Source organism: Sorex araneus, chromosome 2 (assembly GCF_027595985.1).
Source record: "Sorex araneus isolate mSorAra2 chromosome 2, mSorAra2.pri, whole genome shotgun sequence".
Lineage (NCBI taxonomy): Eukaryota > Metazoa > Chordata > Mammalia > Eulipotyphla > Soricidae > Sorex > Sorex araneus.
In genome coordinates, this window is record NC_073303.1 from 24,223,835 (window position 1) to 24,249,352 (window position 25,518).

Sequence of the window (25,518 nt, forward strand, 5' to 3'; positions counted from 1 at the left end):
CAAGGGCAGACGACGGAAGGAAGAAGGCCAAACTGGTTTCTCAATCAGTTTATTTTGTTCTCTCTCTCTGCTTCTCTCTCTCTCTGGATCATCTTCTATCTCCTTCTTCTGTCTCTCTTGTCTTATTCTTCTGTCTCCTTCTCTGATCCACAGTCTCAGTTTATATAGCAAATTACATAGGGCAGTAGCACAAAGGTGGATTTAACATCAACAAATCAACAAAGAAGGGTAAAACCATTTCTTGAGGAGATTAACAAAATCTCATCTAAAGAAATCTCATCTAAGGAGATCCACTCAAGGGTGTGATTCCAAACAAGGGTGTGTCAGGGTGTGAGCTAGTAATCTGCTTAAATAGTTATGGTAAATCTACTTCTAATATTTCTAGCAATGTAATTCTATATGAGCACAGTAAGAGATATAAAGTTTGGTTCTTCCTGAGGACATCTCACTATACATTCCAGGCCACAGTCCTCAGGCCAGGTTAATCTTCCTAACCCCAGCAGGATCCTATTCTCGTCATTACCTTTGGATCATGACAGCATTGTCCATGATCATGCCCTCAACTTATAGTTGAGTATTGTGGTGCTTTGGCCTGGCCCATTTCGATGCCAGGGTAGCTCACAGCTTGCCCTGGGTCTATTCCGTCCCTCGTCGGGCCACTGCTTTTGGGGTGCTAAGAAAGCAGATGCCCGGGAGTAAATATTATTGGAGTCAATCAGCTCCCAAGTTACAAAGCATAATATTAACTGTCTTCCTGTGTCCATACAGAAAGGCCATTGCTCTAGGGTAAACTAAGTTCCCTGCGGCAAGGCTAAAAGGACAAACCCCATGTTATCCTACAATATAGGAGTTCTATTCTTTTTTTCTTGAGATGTCTCCATGTTGCTTTCCATGGAGGCTGACACAGATGACACTCCCACCTATAGCGAATGAGAGTTCCTTTCTAACCACAACTGTACCAACAATGTTTTCAGACTTTTTGATATATACCATTCTTGTGCTTGTAAGATTCATTGCTTTGATTTTAATTTCCCTACTCATAAGTTATAATAAGCACTTTTCTATATTCCTATCAGTCATCCATATGTTTTCTTTAAGAAAGTGTTTCTTCTTTACCTTTACCTATTTTCACTGGGTTATTGGATTTTTTGTTGTTGAGCAAGCTACCCATGGTGTATTTGATAATGCCAAAAAACAGTAACAAGTCTCACAATGGAGACCTTACTGGTGCCCACTCGAGCAAATCGATGAACAATGGGATGACAGTGCTACAGTGCAGTGCTACATTTGCTGAGCTTTGTATCTGCTTTATAGATCTTGGATAGTCACTCTTTATCTAATGTGTTAAATACAAATATTTATTCCCTCTTAGTGTCTTTTACTTTTGCTATGCAGAAAGACTTTGAAAGGTCAACATAAGCAAAGAGAACTAACAGCTAAGTAATATTTTCCCCCATCTCTAAGAGACAGTATCCTGTTCCCTATGGCTAATTCCATAGGCTTTCATTTAACAATCTTAAATTATACAGGAATTTGGTGGAATGTTCTCCTTCCTATTTCTCACCCTGTCCCCGGAGGAAAAACTCTCAGAGGTTTTGCTCAACTAAGAAAAAAAGCTCTTGTTCATTAAGTGATATATCAAAGTGATCAGATTTCTAGTAAAGAGTGACCCATGCTATACAACATAAAAGACTGAGAGTGATTTTCCCTATATTTGGTACAAGCTGTGTGAAAGTTTCATTTTAATAACCTAAGGGTGACTTGATTCACTTTCTCTTTAATGCCAAAATGGGAGTTCTAAGCACAAAACTACAAAACGACCTAGACCTACTCACAAGAGAAGAGAATCCCCACCTAACCCCAGTTAAGAGATTTCAAAAACTAAATTCTCAACTCTCCCCCAAGGTGCTGATGACCTTAATTGGGGTCTTTGCCAGCATAGGTGGGTGTCTTCCCACCATACCTCAATTTTCCAGACTAGCATACTTTTGCAAGTTAGAATAAAGCACAGTGCCGTTGTAGCTTAGGACTATGGTGATTCGCAAAACTTTCTAGATTATTCTCTGGTGCCTACTCTTTCAAACTGAGTACTCTAGAAGATGAAATCAAATTCGTGGAAAAGATCACACTGTCTTTCTACCATCTGAAACACAGACGAACAGCAAGCTAAAACTTTGTTTTCTCCTGAGTCTGATTTTCAACAGAATTTTGCAAGGTGCAAAGGCGTGACAAATAAGAAGCTTCCTTCAGGCACTGTCGTTCAAGCCATAGGAAAAGTAGTAAGTCTCCCAATGAAAAAAAAGTTTAGTTTGTGGCTCAAAAAGTTTAGGAAAAAAGTTTAGACCCTTATACCTATACATGTCCAGCTCATTCTTCCTAACATGGTCACCAATTGTCACCACATTGCCAAATCCATTATCTCTGTTTTTGTTCTCAACTGACAGACATCTTAGTGATGTTTGGGAAAACTTAACTTTCCTGGGTCTGTTGATGTCACACAGACTCATTTTCCTTGAACTTACTCTTTGCCTTGGTATCTTCTATCTGCAGTCTAAATGATCCTGATCTTCCAGATCTCCCCTGACCTTCTTTTATAGCTGGTACTCTTTCCCGTCTAATCATATCCATCCCTTTGGATTTAATTCCATCCATAATACTGGGTCTCCAGCTCACATCTTGAGTTCCAGATGTGTATTTCTTAGCAGCCTTTTTGACTTTGCTTCAGTAAACACATCTACAGGCATGCCACAAACACCCTTGTGTACTGACAAGCATACTCATTTCTAAGCCATACTCATTGCTTAACCTGTCCTGCATTATTATTTCTGTACCTCTAGAAATGGATCCGCGATGCTCGTAAAGGCTCTAGAAAGAAGCAAGCATTGAACTTGCCACCTTCCTCCATCCTATCACCATCAGATCCAACGAGCTAATCTTGTCCTTTCTAACTCCACGGAATATGTGTCAAATGTTCCACTTTCTAGCCAAATTGTTGACAACTTGGTACCCACTGTTACTTCTTATCTAAACTAGCACACCACCTCCAAACTTTCCAGTAGCCTTTGAAAGTGCTTTTCTTCTCGCCTAGAAGATTCTGTTTTTCCACCGCTTTATTATATTTAAGCTCCAGTTTAAATTGAACTCAGAACAACCTTCCCTAAACTACTTTACCTAAAATATGTCCCTCCACTTCTCATGCATAGAGTTTTTCATAGTACATACCATAATTGGTTTCTGTGTGTCTTTTTACTTCTTTTATAGAAAGTCTTCCTTGTTAAATTGCAAAGTATGGGGCCAGAGTGATAAGACAGTGGTTAGGGCATTTGCCTTACATGTGGTCAACCCGGGTTCGAGCCCTGGCACTCCATATGATCCCCTAAACCCACCAGGAGTGATACCTGAGCACAGAGCTGGAGTAAGCCCTAAGCATCACCAGGTGTGGCCTCAAACCCAAAAAGACAAAAAAAAAAACCACCCAAAAAAACTTGTAAGGGCTACAAGATCAGGAACCACATTTACTCTCTAGCACCTTACACAGCACCTGGCATGTGAGAAATTTCTATTACCATATTAAAGAATAAATGAGATATTGGTCCCAACTCTGACCATTTCTCTGTGTCCTACTTGGCACCAGAACTAGGATCCTAGAGTGGCATGTTCTAGGTCTCTGGGGCATTAGAGGAAGAAAAGAAGCATTTGGCAGTTCTGCTTTCAGAGTCTCTGACTGACACTCTAAGTGTCGAAATTTTAAAGTATGATTTTCTACAAAAAGTTCTATGAGGAAAATTCTAGAGAGATTACCGACACCTTGAAATACCTGTGGGATGTGTTATGTTACTTGTTTATATTTATGACTTATGTTTGAAAAGATGTGCAGTCATAGTAACTAACATGTTCTGTTAGAGAGAGGTGATGTTTTATTCTCACTGGTACTGTGGCTCAAAAATGGATACTCTCCAGCAGAACCATTCTCAGTCTTTACTTTGCTCTTACTGCCACCATTCCTGGGATGTTAGTTAGATAACTGGGTGTTTATGTTGACAAAGAGTGTTCATAAAAGCTATTGAACAGGGAATATGAGAACAGGGGCTGAAATTAAGAAGAGGAAGAAACAGATGTTCACAGAGGTAGCATGATGTAAGAAAGGTAGTCAGAGAATAGAAACATTTATTGAAAAAAAAGGTCTTTCCCTAAAGTTCTAAAATCATATAAAACACTAATTTTCCCCCACCTTTCTACTGCCCTGTTGGCACTGAACTTGAAAAATATACTTCTCAGGGTCAACTACAGGTTCCTCCTGATGGAAAAACTAAATATTCGTGAGGTATGCATGATCATACTATATGTATAAGAAATACTCCACCAATGGGAATAGCACAAGTTCTTTCATGGTTGCTATGAAACTTGAAAATTTAGCAGTTCAATAGCAATAAAGTTTATTTTTAACATGGCATCAAGTTTTTTATTTTACTTAGTTTAACTTTATCCTGTATTGAGGTAACACTGATTAATAAGAATATTAATGATTTTGTGTTAGGTATAATCCAAATCCACCAAATCCACCACCAAATTGCCAATATCCCTCCTCCAATGTTCATACTGTCCTTGCCTTCCTCTCCCCCTATTGTCAGTAATTTTTCATCAAATACTGCCCATGTCCTTGTTTTGTTTATTATGTATCCCATATACATGAGATCATCCAATGTTTATCTTTCTCTTTCTAACTTATTGCTTGGCTTGATCCCCTCCAGATCCATTCACACTGTAGAAAATCAAGATTTTATATTTTGTTTTAGCCTGGCAAGCTACCGAGAATATCCCGCCCGCACAGCAGAACCTGGCAAGCTGCCCGTGGTGTATTCATATATGCCAAAAACAGTAATAGTAAGTCTCACAATGGAGATGTTACTGGTGCCTGCTCGAGCAAATCAATGAACAACGGGATGACAGTGCTACAGTGCTACAGTTATAGCTGAGTTATATTTCATTGTGCACATACACCACAACTCTTCTATTCATTCATCTCTTATTTGACATCTCAGTTCTTTCCAGATCTAGGCTACTGTGACTAATACTGCAATAAATATAGGTGGCACATAGCAGAGTCATTTTTTAAAAATTTTTTATTGAGGGGCTGGAGCGATAGCACAGCGGGTAGGGCATTTGCCTTGCACGCGGCCGACCCGGGTTCTAATCCCAGCATCCCATATGGTCCCCTGAGCACCCCCAAGGGTAATTCCTGAGTGAAGAGCCAGGAGTAACCCCTGTGCATCGCCGGGTGTGACCCAAAAAGCAAAAAAAAAAAATTTTTATTGAACCACCATGTGAAAAGTTACAACGTTTTCAGGCTTAAGTCTCAGTCATACAATGATCAAACACCCATCCCTTCACCAGTGCACATGTTCTACCACTAAGAACCCCAGTATACCTCTCATCCCACCCCCACCCCCTGCCTGTGTGGCTGATGATTTTCACTTTACTTTCCCTTTACTTTGATTACATTCAATATTTCAACAAAAAATTCACTATTATTATTTGGAATTTTCCCCCAACAATCAGACCTGCCAAAAAGGCATCATTTGACAATTTGTTTTCCATTGCTGAGAACGAAGAGCATATGAGGTTTTGGATTTCTGCTATTTTAGTAATTAAGCCCAGGGAAATTTCTGCCAGAAGTCACATCATTGCAAGCTTGTACCTCTGTTTAGTGGGTCTTATAAGATGGCAGTTGCCACGCTGCTGTTGGGGAAAGGAAAGGCCAAGAGAGAAAAACCTTTCCCCTCCCGGGGCAGCATGGAGCCGTAGCTTAGTTCACAGTCTAGAGGCATTTCTGCAAGAAGCCGCTGGGTGCCGAAAGTAGTTAGTTGGACTCCAGGATCATGGGCGTTCAGGAACGGAGGAGCCATTCATGTGCAGCCACTCGGGGTCACATCTGGGTGGAGAGCCTAGCAGAGTCATCTTTCTTTGAAAGGAGAATAATTTCATGAAGGCAGAGAATTCAGTACTTCACTGTTCATGAGAGGAAGAATTTTAGCAAAAAGCATTGAGTTTGATAAACAAAATAAAAACCTTTGTGCTTGGGGGATGGTGGAGGGGAGTTGGGGGGGGTGGGAAGGAAGGAGGTGCTGGAAACTAAATCATCATTTCAGAGGGCTCTTCCAGGGAGTTCTGACACAAAATTGATTGAGAATAAGAGGGTCTGTATTTTTACCCTCCCTCTTATAACACATCTAGAAACTCATAAAAGCCATATTTTTATTAATTTATGAGTGGGAATTTTATGATCTTTTGAGAAATTTTGTCTTATTTTATCTGAGAAGACCAGGGTAGGAAAATGAGCCCAATTTCTTGGCCTCAGGAAACCTGTATCTTTGCCTGAGTCCTGCTTTTCCAGGATGTATCTGGGCAAATAGGCATGTAGCTTCCCAAATTTTATAATTACAAATGTGTCCATATTTCTAGCACCTTTGATATTGGTGAGACAGATGGCAATGAACTTTGTGCAGACTTTTATTTGTAAACCTTTTCCCAGCACCCCGGGACTCCAATGATAACCTCTCAGTACCTATATTGCAAACCATAATGCCCAGAATGAAAGAAAGAGAGAGACAGAGACAGAGACAGAGAGAATGTGTGTATGTGTGTGTGAGAGAATGTGTGTATGTTTGTGAGAGATAGAGAGGGAGAGAGAGAGAAGAAGAAGAAGAAAAGTGCCTGCCATAGACGTAGTCTGTGGACAGGTGAGGAGGGTGGGCAGGAAGAAAACTTGGAATATTGGTGATAGAAAATGTACACTGGTGAAGGGATGGTATTGAAATATTGTGTGACTTAAACCCAACTATGAACAACCTTGTAACCGTGTATCTCCTGGTGATTCAATTTTGAAAAATCAGAAAAAATAAGCCTATTATGAACCAGTAATTGAAACTCAAATGTACAGGGGACTGGACTAGGGATATATGACTCAGCCTGGAAAGAAGAAGAAAGATGAAAGAACAATTTTGAAATACAAGAAACAATCATCTGTATGTGCATCACAGCTTTTGTTTTTTTTTAATTATGTGTAGGAGATTTATTTTAAGCATTTCCTACGACTTGATTTTTAATTATTTATTTGAAATTTTTGAAATAATTTTTAAATTTATTATTCTTAAGGTAATGTGTTTATAATGGCGTTGCCACTTATGGTCTTGGTATACATAGGTTGGCAATGATACAGTGTGAGGTGAGGTAAGTGTGTAGCATAGATCATAGCTTTCTCATCTCTAAATAACAGGGGACTTTCATACTCTTCTACTTGTTCACATTTTTCTTGAAATAGCATTTCCTTGTCTGCCCCTAGACATTTGAAGACTGTACTGTATGATGTTCTTCCTTTGTAAAGAGATTTGAGAATCTCTTTACAAAAGAGATTCTCTATTGGGATTAATTCCTTTCTTCAAGGATCAATTAACAATGTCTAAATTGTCACAACTAGGTGGGGGTGAGGGGTGTCCCTAGCACCTTGAATAGAAGACAAGGGTAATGCTAAACAGCCAGCAATGGACATGTACTCTTCCACATGATTGATTCTAATCAGCTATGATGTGAAGGTTTGATTCTGCCTGGCTTAAGTTTGAAAGTGTTTCCTCCTACAACTTTTCTTCTCACACATATTATTCCTTTAATTCTTATATCTACTTCCATTAACAAAAGGTATATCTAACACTGTGGTTCCCAAGTTCCTTATCTCCAGCTAGTTTTCTCTTGAGTAACACCCTACCAGACACCTTTACTTTGATGTCCTATAGACATATCTTTTGTTTTGATCGTTATAAGGAAAAAATTATGTATAATTGAAAATATTTTTGTAGTCTTTTTTTTCTCAGTTCTAATATAGGTAATATGTTTAGAGCATTGATGTATAAAGTTAGGACACATGACCACTATCAAAATACATATATATATATATAACCCTCTACCACTATCCTTATGTCACCTCTGGTCCAATTACCATCCCCCCCTCACTCTTGCTTTTTGTGAATAAGTTATGTGATGATTGCTTTTTAATTTAAAAAATTAAAGCGACTGGGGGACTTAGGGTCATATTAATTGGTGCTCAGTGCTTATTCCTGGCTTTGTGCTCTTGGGGATACTGGGGAACCACGTGCAGTGCTGGAGTAAAACTGGGGTTAACTGCACATAAGGCCAGTGCATTAATCCCTGGCTTGTCTCTCCAGATATCTAGAGAAACCTAGAGAGAAAATGTTTTAAATGATACAACAGGTGGTGTAGTATAAAATAATTAGACATTGAGATACCACCAGCAATGCTGAAGAAATGGATGTTTGATCATTGTGTGATTGTAACCCAAACATGAAAGCTTGTAACTATCTCACAGTGATTCAATAAAATTTAAGAAAGAAAAAGAAAGAAAGAGAAGAAAGAAAGAAAGAAAGAAAGAAAAGAAAGGAAGGAAGAAGGAAGGAAAGGAAGGAAGGAAGGAAGAAAGAAGAAAGAAAGAAAGAAAGAAAGAAAGAAGAGAAAGGAAAGAAAGAAAGGAAAGAAGAGAAGAGAAAGAAAGAAAGAAAGGGAAGGAAGAAAGAAGGGAGGGAGGGAGGGAGGGAGGAAGGGAGGGAGGGAGGAAGGAAGGAAGGAAGAAGGAAGGAAGGAAAGAAAGAAAGAAAGAAAGAAAGAAAGAAAGAAAGAAAGAAAGAAAGAAAGAAGAAAGGAAGGAAGAAAGAAGGGAGGGAGGGAGGGAGGGAGGAAGGGAGGGAGGGAGGAAGGAAGGAAGGAAGGAAGGAAGGAAGAAAAGAAAGAAAGAAAGAAAGAAAGAAAGAAAAGAAAGAAAGAAAGAAAGAAAGAAAGAAAGAAAGAAAGAAAGAAAGAAAGAAAGAAGAAAGAAAGAAAGAAAGAAAGAAAGAAAGAAAGAAAGAAAGAAAGAAAGAAAGAAAGAAAGAAAGAAAGAAAGAAAGAAAGAAAGAAAGAAAGAAAGAAAGAAAGAAAGAAAGAAGAAGAAAGAAAGAAAGAAAGAAAGAAAGAAAGAAAGAAAGAAAGAAAGAAAGAAAGAAAGAAAGAAAGAAAGAAAAAGAAAAGAAAGAAAGAAGGAAAGAAAGAAGTGACTTCCCTCCCACCACTCCCCAAAAAAAGCCCTGGAGTTAGAAAGATTTCTATCTAGTTGCCAAAGGGAATTAGTTCTTCATAGTAAGCAAGAGAGCATTACCTTCCATTATGAACAATTAGGGCTCAGTCCAGTGCTATGTGCTGTTGTTAAATATTTGAGAGTCTTCATAAGACGTTAGAATAGCATAGAACTCATGTGACACTCTATCACTGTATCACTGTCATCCCGTTGTTCATCAATTTGCTCAAGTGGATACCATTTCGTTCTCCATTCGTCCCTGTCACGCCTAGTGGCATATTGGGGCTCTTTCAGGATCAGGGGAATGAGAACCGTCGTTGTTACAAACAGTTGTAACAAAACGGTTGTTACAACCGTTTTGCATATCAAGTATGGCATGGGTAGCTTGCCAGGCTCTGCTGTATGACACTGTATGGTCACAGCAAATATAAGTTGACTTTCATTAGTAATTTCTTTCAATTTCTTATAGTGCTGAAAACACTGCTTGTCATGAAATATTTGATGGATATGAAATGAGGGAATTTCCCAAGCAAACATGTTGTTCTATTCTCCTATCTAGGCCCCATTTCCAGTCACTCCCCTTTCTACTGGTAAGATTTCACAGTGAGCTCGTGTGCCCCTTCCTCCCCTTCCATAGAGACTAAATCAAAATCAACACACTACTTGCATTTGGTAAACTCACCAATGAGTAACTGCTATTCTTACAGAACAATGAACTGTCCCTTTAGGAATACTCTGATGGGTCAGCAAGGAAAAGGCAGAGTGAAGAGAGAGGAAATGCGGAAATTAATTCATCACTGAATAAGTCATGCGGGAGTTTGGAACTTTGTCCCAGAGCCTTAGCCTACAGGAAGTTTCCAAAAACTGCTGTAACCTCCCAGAAAATCAGCTGACTCTGTTCTAAGTTCCTTATTCATATTGTGATGAGATCTATAAGGAAGGAAAAGTATCCTGCGAAGAAAGTGGCTCAAAAGCAAGAGCAGATCCTCACACATCAGAAACTTCCCTTCCTTGAAAAGAACAGTCTCTTTCCTTCAAATTGGAGCAGCTTTCTAGAGAGTTGCCCATCTGTCTTAGAAGCAAGCCTTCATGTGTGACATGAGGAACCAGACATAGAAGCGAGGAGGAAGTGTAGATTATAGGTTGATGAAGAGGAGAGGATAAAGAAAAGGTATTGGGTGGAGCCGGGTTGGATTTCCATCTAGTCTAGTCTAAGAATGGGAGTTCACAGGCTGGGGGGTCCTTCAAGGAAATGAGAATTGCCTTTGCTGGTTACATTTTTCACCATCTTGTAGGACAACCCACTCACAGATGGTGACCTTCCATAGTGTGGGTACTGGAGCTGTTCCCAGAAATCACATCTTCAGATTTCCCTACCAACAACACCCACTTTTAGGATTTAGGGGGCTTTCTATTGCTACGACAATGAGTAAGGATGACCAGCTTGAAGTGAGATGGACTCAATGACCCTAATATCTTTTTTTTTTTTTTGGTTCCCTTGTCAGTTGTTTCTGGCTACAGATGCTATCTTCTCACACCGGCAGACAGGACTGTGTTCCAGACCAAGCATAAATCCAACCCCTACTTCCCCGTCGACCCCACTCCATTAATTGCATTGATTCATTCATCGATGCCAGTGGAGAAAACTGGTTGAGTGCCTTGTTAGATACTGATAAGCATGGTAGCAGCCTTAAACCTGGAGTTGTTTCTTCCTCGGGAGGTCTGGCCACTATATGAAGTAAATACCTTACTGTGGGATTGTGCTGGGGCTGACCACAGGAGGTGTAAGCTGGTAAAGGAAGGTCTCAGGCTTCTTTCTTCAAAGGCTCCTAGGAGAAGTGATTTCTCTGCTGAGTCCTATAAGATGAGAGGAACGTGGAAAGGAAGGGATGAGGTGGACACAGGAGCAGGGCAATTTATCAACAGTGATACAGGAAAGTGTGCTCATATTGCAGGGTAACTAGGGCATCGGGGTAGGGTGGAGGCCATAGGTGAGGCATGGACACTGATAGGATAGGCACCAGATCATAACAGGCTTCGAGGGCCATGTTAAAGACTGACTTCTACCTTACAATACATAGGATCAGGTAACTGAAGTGAAAAAGAATGTATTAAACAAAGGATGTAAGGGATCTGTGAAAAAATATCATTAATGAGAGCTTTGCCCTCAGAGTTTATGACCTACGTCAGGACAAGAATAAAAATACATGAAATTGACAGTGTACAAAAGTGAAACAGGATATAATCAATCAGTGGAGATTCTGGGGCAGACCAGAAGAAGAGTGGGAGGAAAGGAAGTGAGTATCTGACGCTTCAGGACATGGGGTGGGTGTGACATGAAAGTGACATAACCCCAGAGGTGGCAGAAAGGACTGTTGATCCAGCACCAAGAGGCAAGATGGGTTTGTTAGTGATGCTTTTACTTGCAATAAAAGGACATCAGCATTGCCATTGATTCTAAATGTCTCCAAGCAGTTAGATCTCTGTGTCATCAACAGGGTATACAGCCTACACGCCAAGCTCTAAACAGACAATAAAATACTGGCTCTTGTCTGACTCATAATTGAACAAACAAACAAAAACACCCGGGGGGAATGGTATTTCTGGAATCCATGTACTGCTCTGATTATCAAACAGCCACATAATTATAAAATAGTATCTTCTTACTTGCAGAATCTTCTTCAATAGATTGTTTTTTTTTTTTGCTTTCAACTTTTATCAGTTAATGGCACAGAGATCTTTGAACTGTTTTTGACATAAGGTACACTTCAGAGCTCTGCTTCATTTGGGTAACTGAGTACCAATGTGATGCTTGAAATTTTCTTGAGGATTAATTACGATGGGGAAAATTCAATTTTGTTTAATCAAAAAGCATCTAAGTGCATTCAGTCTCTTTCTTGAATCTTAATAATATCAGCTCAGCAAGACTTATTTTTTGGATATATTTATGCTTCAGTAGTCCGATTTTTTTATTGTCATGTAAATATATGTGTTCTTGAAAGCTGTGTGTCTAGATGGGATAGAAAAATTAAAGAAGAGTTAAGTTAATGAGAAAATAGGAGTCCGGGAGAGAAAACAGAATTAAATGCAAGAATACTCAGGAGACTGCTTTAAATCTAAAAGAAGGGAGCCTGTTGACATACTGTGGAAAAGTATGATACCCCAAATAGTTTCTGATCAGGAAATAACAACATAAAACTTGTTTTAGGAAGGTTGGTCTAATTGCACTGTTGATTATGCACCAAAAATAAGGGGAAGCTAGGAAGGTAGTTCTGGGAAAGATAAAAGAATAGGCAGCTAGGGGAAGTATTTGAGGGGGAAAGTGAATCAAGTTTGAATATGAGAAGGAATGAGTAAGTGATTACAGCAAGTGTCTAGGGTGTTATTATCACTGAAGAGAGTTAAATTAGAGGAAGGGATTTGGGTGATTTAGGGTGGCAGAGGAGGAGAGAAAAGGAAGAGAACAGGAAGTGACAGATAAATTCCTATTTTCCAGGATTCTAAGATCCCATATCTTTCTTTTGTCTTATCCTTAACTGAAAAGATTCTAAATAGCCATTTTATCAGACTGGAAATTCTCAAAGCAGACTTACTTCCTAGTGGAAGAATGCTGCTTTGAAATATTGGCCAAGACAACTGTATATAGTAAGTGACATCTCTTAGGATCTCTTCTTAGACAATTCGGATTCATTTCACAGTCTGTTCAATACTCATGAGTATATAAATAATGACATTCTTCTCTTTCACAGTCCAGTGGGGGAAATTCATTTCTCTAGGCTAGTAAAGACTATTAACTTGATCTCCAACATTTTATTATCAAATTTTCGAACATGAAATAAAGTTGAAAGAATTTTACAGTGAACATCTGTATGACCTGCCACTTAGTTTACGGTATTTACATCGTAAGTCTATTTGTCTATCATCAATCCATCTTGCTTTTGTTGCATTATTCTTTTACATTCTTTTACAGTAAATATAACTTGTTTTTAACTTTGTTTTCTAAAATTTTGCCAGGTTGGTAGTCAGCCCAACTAGATAGATATAGAGGTCAAAGAGAAGGCTTTTTCTGTGAGTGGTTTATTTTCCAATCCGTTCTGCATCTTAACAGGACTCCTAATTACAGTAATGCCTAGGCTGAGTACTTGAGTTCTTAGAGAGTGGAAAAGGAAATTTTTACAAGTCCAATTATCTTTTAAACTTTAGTGTTTGAGACTGAAAAGATTCCTGCATGTACTCTATGTGGGAGAGCTTTAAAAAAAAAGTTTACAGATGTCTATATTTTCAGGTTTACATAAATCAGATTTTTTTCAGATGTTAATATTTTAATATCTTGAAACAGCACCAAGACCTGGAGAATATAAACAGTCTTTGTTTTAGATGCAAAGAATTCTCAGACAAACCATCAGAATTATCCCAACCTATAGGGAAGCATAAGCTACAGTGGGAAAAAATGAGGCAAAAGTTCTTAACTTTTTACTGTAAGATCAAAACCAAAGCTTATCTTACTAGAAATTAGAAAACAACAATTATTTTGTGTTTATATCAAAGAAATTTTCAAACTTAAGGAACAGATCCAGCGGTGTAATAATAAGCTTTGGTATAATGGCATTCGGTTAAGGTTTATTTTGCCATCATTTTCACGCATGCTGCATTTACACTTACATTTTAATTGATGTTTTGATCATGTGTTTGCCCCTGAGGAGATTTTTCTAAAGTCTTCCATTTCTTAAATAATAAAATTAAGATGTATTGAATACACTTGAGCAAAATGATCTTTCCTATTGGGCCCAGAAATGAGGTCTTGTCAATGCAATTAAGCTTCATTTAAAAATAACTATCCATTAGCAAAATAAACCAAAAAGTAATCATAGGGACTTGTAGAATAGGACCTCAGATGTGAAAGAACCAACTGAAGAAAGAAAGTCTCAGATAAGTGTTTCCTGAATGGAAGAAGGAGGAGAATACCAAGATAAAAATTAAGGGGGCATATGTTAAGTAAATTCATTATTATAAATAGCATCTGAGGTTTAATATCTAAAACATGTAAATAGCATCTAAAGTTTCTCAATAACCAGGCTAAAAAGAAATTGTTTTGTTTTACTCAGTCAATACAATACCAGAGTCAATTCAGCAAGGAAACAAAAATCAAAGGGTCAGAGATCATATTTTAATGTGATACTACTTATTTGTAAAATGTGTAGGCTTCCTGAATTTCTTTCACTAGAGAAAATTAAGATCTTGGGTTTTCACAAATACTAAATGTAGGGGCTGGAGTGATAGTGCAGCAAGTAGGGTGTTTGCCTTGCACTCGGCCAACCTGGGTTCGATTCCCAGCATCCCATATGGAACCCTGAGCACCACCAGGAGTAATTCCTGAGTGCAGAGCCAGGAGTAACCCCTGTGCATTGCCGGGTGTGACCCAAAAAGAAAAAAAAAACTAAATGTGTGCCTATCCTTGGCTTATGAATTCTTCCTTGACCCCTACAGGACTTCAATGAAAAACAGATTAATTCATCCCACTGATTAAGGGCTTGCCCATTTCCTAAAGGCCACACAAACGCATGCTCTTATAGGTTTCTCTCATACACAAGGAAGTCACTTATTAGTATGAGGTGAGTAACTCTCTAAGTTTATATTTCGGGTTACCACTCACATAACTTTGCAAGAATTTTCTATATGTTGATAAATTTAGTACTTATCTACAAGTAACTTAAAAGGCCATTTTGTACTCAAGGAATATAAAGTGCAATTAGCATATCAGTACTTAATTAAGTATTTCATATTTAAGGGTTTTCTAGAAAATATTTGGATTATAGGAAAAAAACTAAGGTCAGGAAGAGAAGGCAACTTAGTAGAAAGAATGGGGGAGGGGGGTAGAACCACATTATCCTTTTGGAATGAGATCTTTTGGAATGAGATCTTTCAAGAAGAATCTACCAAAATGATGGCTTACTTGACAAGGAAAGATAGCTTTATTCCATCCCCTCTAAACAGACTATTGTTTCAACCAATGATGTTTTGTTTACTTTGGAAGGAAATATTTTACCCCCTCTGAGATAATTAATTTTTGTCAGCTTCACTGTTTATAAGGGAAACTGAGAAACTGTTAATTGAAATACAGAATGAGTCACTGTTTTCAGTAATTTTTGGCAGCATTCTAATTTGTGTCAATCCTAGCTTAATTATTAGATTTTTTGGAAGCAGAAAACATATTTGATTTTTCTCTTACTGAATTTCCCCTTTATTCTGAAAACCGTGCCAACTTAAAAGGTCAGCTAATTTATGTCAACATGAGGTGAAATATCAGTACATTCTGAAAACCAAGACGTTTATTGTGTGATAATTGGCTCTTTGCAATAGCTCGATATTCATAAAGCTCATAGAACGTGGTCTTTCTCTTTTCCTCAGTCTTACTACCCCCAAACACGCTTCTTTTTAAGTCCTTTTCGTTAGTATTAAGTATATGACCCATCACTAATGACATCACTGAAGTAGACTTCCCAGAAGCCATCAGAGAGAATTCATTTGGAAATCCAAGTGAATGTCACTTGCAAAGGGCAAGATCCTGGAAGAGGTGACCAATCATGCATTTCTGAGTCATTTGTTGTAAAAGCATTAATCACTGTGAACTCATTTGCTCTTAATGCAAACACACCACATTATTCGGCAAGAATCCTGTTCTAAATGATCATTAAAGTAGAGAGCAGAAGCTGCTGACTGCGGGGAGGGTTAAAATCTGTCAGATCAATGGCCAGTATAATGGGACAGTTAATGCTTCCTGATAGCGGTGCCTCTTCCTGACGGAAGCAGAGTGAAGGCAGCAGGCAACAAGGCAGGTGGCTGTACTGGGCACACAGCCCCGTATCTCTAGCTCCTTGTTACATTTTTTAAATTGTTTTTTACTGACGCCCAATTTTGATGTGACTGCCAGCAAAGCAGCAATACCAGCACCCAGAACCAGCACTCAGGGTGCCAGCACGTATCTGGGCACGGGACTATGGTGACATGGCTACTGTAGGCCTCAGTGACTATAGCAACTGTGTGGTGACCAAGCTACCATGGGGTTCAGGAATAGGAATGGAAACAGGATAGAAACAAGTGACACCCATGAATTAAGAAAATTGAAGAGCAAGGATGAAAGAGGAATGATAGTTGCAAATCAAAAATATATATAAGGGGCTGGAGTACTAGCACAGCGGGTAGGGTGTTGGCCTTGCACATGGTCAAGCCAGATTCAATCCCTGACTTTCCATCTGGTCCCCTGAGAACTGCCAGGCAGGAGTAATTCCTGAGTTCAGAGTGGGGAATAACCCCTGAGAATTACCGGTATGACCCCTAAAGAAAATATGTGTATATAAATGTACATATACAAATATAATACAACTGACCAATAGTATCAATAATAAGAATAGTATCAATAAGCACAGAGTATGGCTTAACAAATATGTTCACTTATTCATTAAGAGACATTGCACATACATCCAATTACTTTTGCCGAATCAGTTTGCATAACCCAGCAAGGAGCTAGTCTTGGTAGCCGTGTGCTGATAAAACCTCTTTCTTAAAGGCCTGTATTCTTGATTACACAATTTAAATAATCTAGTGTTAAGGATCTGAAAGGATCTGAAAGATGTGAGGAAACCAATAGGTATGGAGGAATGGGTGAAGCAGGACAGAAGTGGAAAGACAAAGAATCTCAGAAAAAGGATCTCTCATACCCCATGCAACTAACACGGTCAACAGGACACTTCCATGGTACTGGGGAATGAAGAATGCAGACACACAACTAAGCTGTGTTCTCTGCCCACCCTACTCTGGCGTACAAATGCACATCATAAGTGCTAGACTACACAGTTCAGTTTATAAATGGGTAAGAATTGAATGGGAGAAATTAGTGAGAAGACTATTTGGAGACATGATCTCAGAAGCTTGACCACCAAGAATATGAATATAGGGAGAGGAGACATGTTCCACCCAGAGTCGTGGCGTAACCAGAAAGCGTAATGGTGAGAGCAGGCATTGCCAAGTACTAAAGAGACTAAAATCTTGTCACAGTGGAGGGATGTGTGCCTGGAATGAGTGTGGGTGGTGTGTAAGTGTGTCAGAAGAGGCGAGCTGTATGTAATAAGCGGGATCAGTAAGGGAGATAACGCATTACAAAGCAAAGGCAAAAAAGTCTGGACCAGAATAATAGACAGTAGAGAGCCATTTTTAGGTCCCTGGGCATCTAAGAAGTACAATGTACAATTTGAATCAAATTTGTGAGAGTTGCTTCTGATAATTGTGTAAGAAGGTATATTGGAGGAGGAGTAGAAAGTAAGAGCTATTGTGGATAGCCAGGTGATCCTGACATGATTTGTCTTATTTTTCTCCTATAGCATACTTTGATATTGCCCTTCTCATTAGTTGAAATCTTCCAGAGGCAACATGCCTATCCGTCGAAGAAAATAGGACTCAGCTTGTTGTCTGTTGTTTGCCTTTCTTACATGGGCAGGTAAGAACCATATAAAGAAAATTCATTAGATTTGTAATTTAATGCCTAAAGACTATTTAATACCAGAAGAAAACACTGCTTTCCATGAGTGTCTTTATCTTGAGTTGACACTTAACTGTTTTATCTGTATTTCGCATTGTAACTGAGAATTTTTGCCTCACTTTGATTATTTATGGAAAGAACCTTAAGTGTCCCCAATACAGAGTTGTACATAAACACATGCAACAGACATTAGCTCCTCTCTCCTGCTCATGAAGAATGACATACTATAAAGCAACACATATTATCTTCTCCAAGGAAATACCAATTTTTAGTTACACTTGAAATGAAAATATTTTTTGGGGGTTTGGGGGCCATACCTATGCTCAGGGCTTCAGGTTCTGTGCTTGGGACTAACTTCTGGTGGTTTTTGGGGGACTATAATGGACCATAAGCTCTCTGAAGTATAATTAAAGTGTTTTAATGGAGAGATAGTATAGAGGGTAGGGAGCTTGCCTTGCATACAGCTGATTTAGGTTTAATCTCCAGCATCCCATATGATCTCTTGAGCACTGCCAGAAGTAATTCCTGATTGCAGAACCAGAAGTAATCCCTGAGCACTGCTGGGTGTGACCAAAAAAAAAAAACCCATAATAAAAATAGTGCCCAACGAAAGCACTTGGCTTTCCCCCAATAACTGGAAAATCCCCCCCTTTTTTTTGCTTTTTGGGTCACACTCAGCGATGCACAGATGTTACTCCTGGCTTTGCACTCAGGAATTACTCCTGGTGGTGCTCAGGGAACCATATGGGATGCTGGGAATCAAACCCAGGTCGGTCATGTGCAAGGCAAACACCCTACCCGCTGTGCTATCGCTCCAGCCCCTCCCTTTTCATTTTATAGCCTTATTATCCACTGCCATGTTTTTGCTTCACAAGAAAAGGCCATGTCCCATGTAGTTACTGCTTTGGAAGCTCATCACAATGTCCCTCCTTTATTTTTTATTTAGATAAATAATAAAGATAAATAGATAAATAAATTAAAAATATTCTTTATTTAGAATTTGTGGTAATTCTAAATTTAAATATGTTGTTCATGTCTATCAATCTGAATTATCTCAATCCTTATGTGACTACAGTTTGGGGAGTTTATTTGGCAGAGTGTTCTTCCAGCGGTTGAAGCCAGGAAAGAACACATACCAAACAACTCAGACAGGCCTTACCACCAGCCTTGTCTGAAAGCCAAGAACTTTATGCAAAGAACTCAATGGTGGTTCCTCCTTGGCTGTTTCTTCCCGTTTGCTAGGTCCGCTATTTTTGCTCTTCTGCACCTCCCATCTCCTGACCAAAATCTTTCTTGCATCTTCTGTCTTGAATAAGGCACGTGTTCAATAAATCTCCAGATGATCTATGCTATTCTCCTTTGCATTTTAACTAAAAAGGACTTTTAGAACATGAGGTTTAAGCTGGTTACTTGCTAAGATCTGAGGATTCCTCACTGTGTGAGACACTATGCTTGCAAACTTTTGGGGCCTTCCTGGGAGGGAGAGAGGAAGAGAGGAAGGGAGGGACGGAGTGACTGGGAGGGACGGAGTGACTGGGAGGGAGAGAGTGAGGGGGAGGGAGAGAGAAAGTGCAAAATCGGTGAGAAAACAGGCTTCTGAGCTTATATTGGGGTACTCTAAGCACGGAATGCTTTTGAATACTGAGTACTTTGTATTCATGGAAGTAATGTCTCAGCTGTAATCCAAGAACTAAGTATATGACTGGAGTGATAGCACAGCAGGTAGGGCATTTGCCTTGCTTGAGACCGACCCGGGTTGGATTCCTCTGGCCCTCTCAGGAAGCCTGGCAAGCTACTGAAAGTATCCCACCCGCATAGCAGAGCCTAGCAAGCTCCCCGTGGCGTATTTGATATGCCAAAAACAGTAACAAGTCTCGAAGTGGAGACATTACTAGTGCCCGCTCAAGTAAATAGATGAACAACAATGCTACAGTGCTAAATCAACAAAGATGTGGAAAATCCCTGTAGGTGGTGGAAAAAAATATCTGCCAGGGGAGAAGCAGCTGAATGTAAACTGAGCTGCAGGACAGGTAAAGAACTTGTTGAAATTCACATTTGCACACACTTTTAAATGGAGGTCTTTTCCCTGGAAAAGCTTTAAGTAGAAGCGTGAAATGTTTATATGTGCAAGAAAGATGATTCTGACTGATGAGGATATTTTAAGGAGGAACCAAACAAAGACACTAACTGATGACATTTGTGGTAATTCAGGGTAATTGATACTAGCCAACCAATGACAGTCTCAATCAATCTGCAAAGAAAACATGGAAGGTTGAGGGGTGGAAAGTTACTTAGAGATCATTCAGGTGGGAAACCTGAAACCTCAACGGGTTAAATGACTTTTCTCTCAGAGTCAAATGGGCAGGCACATCAGAGCTGGAACTGAAACTTAAACCAGGTCACCTATTTCCAAATTCAGTTCTCCTCTGTTTTCTCATGGCCAGGTATGTGCAACAGCAACTTACAAAGGTAAAATACACCATTAAATGTCAAAAGGGGGTGGGATGCGAAAGAACCATGTCCTTCTATTCTTAGTTTGAAGTGTTGCACTTGGATTAGCTATTGAACTGATGGCAGAGGAGGAGATAGATACCTGGCCCCGGCAGGTGAATGTCATGTGAATGTCCAGGGGAACTGGAGTGGGTTTTTTATGGGCACCACCTTATAAGTAATGAAGCACTAAATCAACATTTGGTGCATCAGGACTTGCTGTCAGCAGAAATCGTCAAAGACAATGGTTTGTGAGCATGTGGAGGTGGTTGTTTTGTTTTTCAACTGCCCTCTGTTTGTTCATTCCCTGGATAGGTGGGTTCAAATTCCATCCCCTACCCATCACCAGCCATATGCCACCTCTGGAGTCCACAGCCCCTCGCAGCAGAGGTGATCATCAACAATTTCCACAAACCAAAAATATCCCTGGACATTTTTTTTTTTAGGGAAATGACTGTGTGTCAGCTGTTAGGCGTGTGTCCATTTGGATGGTCAAATAGGGAAACAACTTAGCAAGATCGAGGGAAAGAATATGAGCTCAGACTAGAAAGAGCGTGAGAAACGGCCATGAGTCAGAAAAACAGCAATAGCTCCGAGCCAGAGAGGCAGTTCATTGCTAAGACTATGTTACGAGTCCTAAAAATATCCCCTGAAACAGGGGACTGCCTCCAATGTGGCACTTGATTTTAGTTATTTTAGATTGCAAAATTGGAGGGCTAACCCAAGTGGGAAAATAAAACTTTGCAAAGTAGCAATAACTGCAAATCTTCCATTTCCTTCGGAAGGCATTAGTCACCTATAAACATGATGACTTGCTCCTCCCTTCTTACTTACCCAAACTTCTCACCTACCTTTCTCTGAAACAGTAGTAAGAAGCAGGAAAATAGAAATGCCCCTACTGCTGATTTTTATTCACCGAACAAATATTTCCCCTAAGGCAGGGATTTTCCTTAAAAAAACACAAAGTTTTTATACTACTTTATATGAGGCCCAAGCTAGTCTGTCATGTGTTTATACTTAATAAGCAGACATGAACCAGGCATACAAAACGTTAAGAACAGCAGGTGAGAAGTGCCAGAAAGGCAGAGGAGTGAGAGCAGTTGCAGAGAAGGGTTTCCTAAAAGGTGTGCATGGAGTCTGCAGCCTGAGGGCTGACTGAATTGAGCATGAAGTGGGAGAGAATGAACAAAAGCACAGACTGGAGGCAGGAAGGGAAACTGGAGACATTCATGTTGGGAAATGTACACTGGTGAAGAGACAGGTGTTGGAACCTTACACGGTGATTCAATTAAAAGTTTTTTTTAATTTAAAAAAAGTGCAGCACACATTCTAGAAGTGGTCAGCAATTTGTGCTGACTAGACCTGTAGTGAAATAGACTAATAAGAAATATCACTGGAGTCTCCCGTCTCTCAGAGACTTGTGGATGCAGGTAGAGGTTGGAAACAGCAAAGGTGTGTGACTTGGCTGTTACTTTTTTTTCCATTTTTTAACTTTTTTGCTTTTTGGGGTCACACCCGGTGATGCACAGGGGTTACTCTTGGCTTTGCACTGAGGAATTATTCCTGGCGGTGCTCAGGGGAACATATGATATGCTGGAAATCGAACCTGGGTTGGCCGCGTGCAAGGCAAATGCCTTACCCTCCGTGCTAGGGCTCCAGCCTCTTGGCTGTTATTTTTATGGTGTGGAAGCAGGGTGGGGAATGGGAGACTAGGGGAGACTTTGCCAGCAAATTATGTTTTCCAAATGCTATTTTGAAAGCTGTACTTAAAATGAGTGGCAAGACATGGGAAACAAAATAGAACGAAAGATTATCAAATGAAAGTGAGTGAGATGTTCCTGTCATCTTCAGGAATGTCAGTTTAACAAACTTGTCTTGCTTTTAGTTATAGCTTCTTCATTATTCCTGTGTCATCTCACATTCAGTTGCTTGGAACACCCTGTTTGGTTCAGACCTCAGGACTTCAGTTCCTAAAGAACTCCAATAATCCGATGCAGGCTCATGCTTGTTCATATTGTACACCGCCCTGAGCATTGCTCTCCCACACATGCTGTAAGGTCATAAGACCTAGTGTCCAAAGGCCAGCATCTCTGCCTGGCTCCACTAAGGTTTATAAGGGAAACCTTCCATCCCACAACTAGCAAAACAACCATGCTATTTCCCTTTAGCCCCCTGTATTGGTAGAAGTAGAAAGATGCTACTGACCCCGACAACAGCTTCACCTGGCCTACAATGCATTACTACCAGACCAAAAGTCTACCAATAGTTTAGGTGTCTCTAGTGTGTAAGTTGTTGCATGATCAGGGCAAGGGTCAACAGATAACTCATGATAGTCCAATAATCGTGGGATGTCTTTTTAAAGGCACTTGACAACGAGTTCTTATGAAACAAGAGAAATGATTATCTTCTTAGAGGATGGGAGGATGGGGGGAAGAGAGTCACATCCTTGTTCTGTGCTAAGGGATCACTCCCAACTGAGCTCAAGGGATTATATGGAGTGCTGGGGACCAAAGTGGGGTCAGCCACTTGCAAGGCAAACACCTTTACCTGGTGTACTCTCTCTCTCTTCCTTTGTTCTATACTATTCTAACACTCAGGTGGAGTCCCACAGGAAAGTTGTCAGATGTAATGCATCTTTTATTTCATGCACCCATTTACACAGAGCTACTAAAGCATAGTTACTGCTGGATATATTACAAACTGCCAGAAAGGTCTTCCAAGCATTGCTTCATGATCAGCCATCTCACCAAGACCCTCTTTCTCCTGCTGTTGCACTGTAGTAAAACATCTTACTAGAGAGCCACTGTTAATCTTTTCTGAAAGATATATTTCTTTTGGAGCCAACCAGATGCACTGTAATTTTAAAATCTGAAATTATAGTGAGGATCAGAATCCCAGTCTGATTTTTCACAATAGACACCGTAGCCCTCATGTAAGATAACCTAAAAAGATGTTGCATAATTCCCCTTACAGTTTTGGGGCCCAGCCCAGCCAGGATGCAGATTGAAGAGGACTGGAGGATGGATGTCTAGGAGAATAAATGGTTATCTATACTTCTCATCCCTCTTGTCCAAACTTCAGTTCCTTCTCAGCCAAAGTGCGATTGGAGAAATCAGGCATTTTTCTAACAGCCTGAGGAGAATTAAATCAGGAAGGAAGGACAAATCTAAAACACATTGTAGAAGGAACAGAATAGGTTCTGTAGATTAATTGGTACGTAGGTGGCAAATGAAAGGGAAAATCAAGGATAAGTCTGAGAATTTTTACTTAGCAGACTGGCAAGATGGTGATGCCATTAATAGATGTAGAGACGTTGTGAAAGAAATAGTTTTGGGTGTAAGTAAAAAAAGTCAGTTGAAAAATCTCATATCTGGGCTCCATTCCTAAAGACTATGGTTTGATTGCTCAGGATACATCTGAGCCAAGGTTGAAAACCACTTGCCTTGTGAACTTCCCTTTGGAAATTCAGACCTGAATTTTTCAAGAAAGATGGGATTTCGAAGATTCTGGGATTGCTCCCAGTAGGATAAGATTGTGAGAGGTGAGGGTGGGGTGGGGTGAGGGGGTAGAGTCTTCCATTAACTTGGAGGATTAATATAAATTGTGCTTGTCTTCTGTAATCAGAGGCGAACAGGAAACACACCCTCCTATCCCCCCCCACACACATATACACATTTATGTATGAAATCATCATGAGAACCTTGGAGCAGATGTTCCATTTATTCTATTGACTTTGCTGAACTAGAATGATGTTAGCACTGTTACTGTCATTCCATTGTTCATCAATTTGCTCAAGCAGGCACCAGTAACATCTCCAGTGTGACACTTGTTACTGTTTTTGGCTTTTCGAATATGCCACAGGTAGCTTGCCAGGCTCTGCCGCGCAGGCAGGATATTCTCTGTAGCTTGCCAGGCTCTCCAAGAGGGGTGGAGGAATCAAACCCTGGTCGGCTGCGTGCAAGGCAAACGCCCTACCCTCTGTGCTATTGCTCCAGCCCCAGAATGATATGTATGATGTTTAACTTTTTAAGAATTATATTCTGAAGTAAATAATCTCCCAAAGCCCACAAAACTCAATCTAGTCTACTGATCTCTAACCCATAGATTTCTATTTCCACACCTTGGTACAACAAAGAGAAAATTCATGATAATCATTTAAGACTTCAAAGTTTAGGATGAAGAAAAACTATAAAATATACCATTTTTCTACCTATTTTTGGTTTATTTTTTATTTTCACTTTTTTGCATGGATGATGCAGTGCTATGTCACCTGCATGCAAGGCATATGCTTTATTGATAAATTACATCCCCGGCTTATCGACTCTGACTCACTTAGATTCACACTCCAGATAACTTCAGAAGGTTATTAATCTTAGAATCCTTTGCCTCTTAGAATTAGTAATGAAGTTAGCATCAGATTAACTGAAATTTGCAAGACTACTATATATATTTCCCAGTTTTAGAGATTCAGTATTGGTAGGTCAATCAATTAATAACTATCTATAGCAACTGCATACAGAGGAACCAACATCTTGGGGCTTCATATAAACAGATATGCATTCAAAATTTTAAAAATATGCTGTATCCCAGTGTTTGGGTGGGCATGAAAGTTACAGATCTTGTCTTTGTAGATAATCAAATTAGCACCTTCCTTCCTTCCTTCCTTCCTTCCTTCCTTCCTTCCTTCCTTCCTTCCTTCCTTCCTTCCTTCCTTCCTTCCTTCCTTCCTTCCTTCCTTCCTTCGTTCCTTCCTTCCTTCCTTCGTTCCTTCCTTCCTTCCTTCCTCCCTTTCTTCCTCCCTTCTTTCCTCCCTTCCTTCTATCTTTCCTTCTTTTACTTTTTCCTTTTTTATCATACCCTGCTGATTGCCCTTTGTTAAATGGCTTGTCTTGCCTAATATCCTGTTTGTACTTTAAATTTTTTGCTTACTGTCAGTTAACCCATCTGTAACTCTTTGCATTTTTCCTTTGAAAGCATAGATTTTGTAATCTCACCTCAGGAACTCTTCATTACAAACCTTATGCTCAAGAAACAAAACTGAAGTGAATAAGCAGAAACTTCCTAGGTCTCTAGGAAATGTCATTATTTTTGTGGACTATACGCGTGTATAAGAACTAGGAAGACCTAATTTCAAGCATATAAACATATTTAATTAAAGCAAAATATGTTCATTCCATTACTAATTGATTTGCTTGAGCGGGTACCAGTAAAGTCTCTCATTGTGCGACTAGTTACTGTTTGGGGCATAGCAAATACGCCACGGGTAGATTGCCAGGCTCTGCTGTGCGGGCAAGATACTCTCAGTAGCTTGTCGGGCTCTCCGAGAGGGGAGGAGGAATCAAACCTGGGTCGGCTGCATTCAAGGCAAACG

General features: G+C 39.7%; 1 protein-coding gene across 1 annotated transcript in view; it reads left to right on the forward strand.

The window, feature by feature from the left end:
* ADTRP (androgen dependent TFPI regulating protein) overlaps positions 1-25,518 on the forward strand; it is a 76,474-nt gene that overhangs the window by 33,509 nt on the left and 17,447 nt on the right. Inside the window, exon 4 of the mRNA XM_004619965.2 lies at positions 17,500-17,615. Coding sequence (XP_004620022.2) covers positions 17,500-17,615 — 116 coding nt within the window. The remainder of the gene's footprint in view (positions 1-17,499; positions 17,616-25,518) is intronic.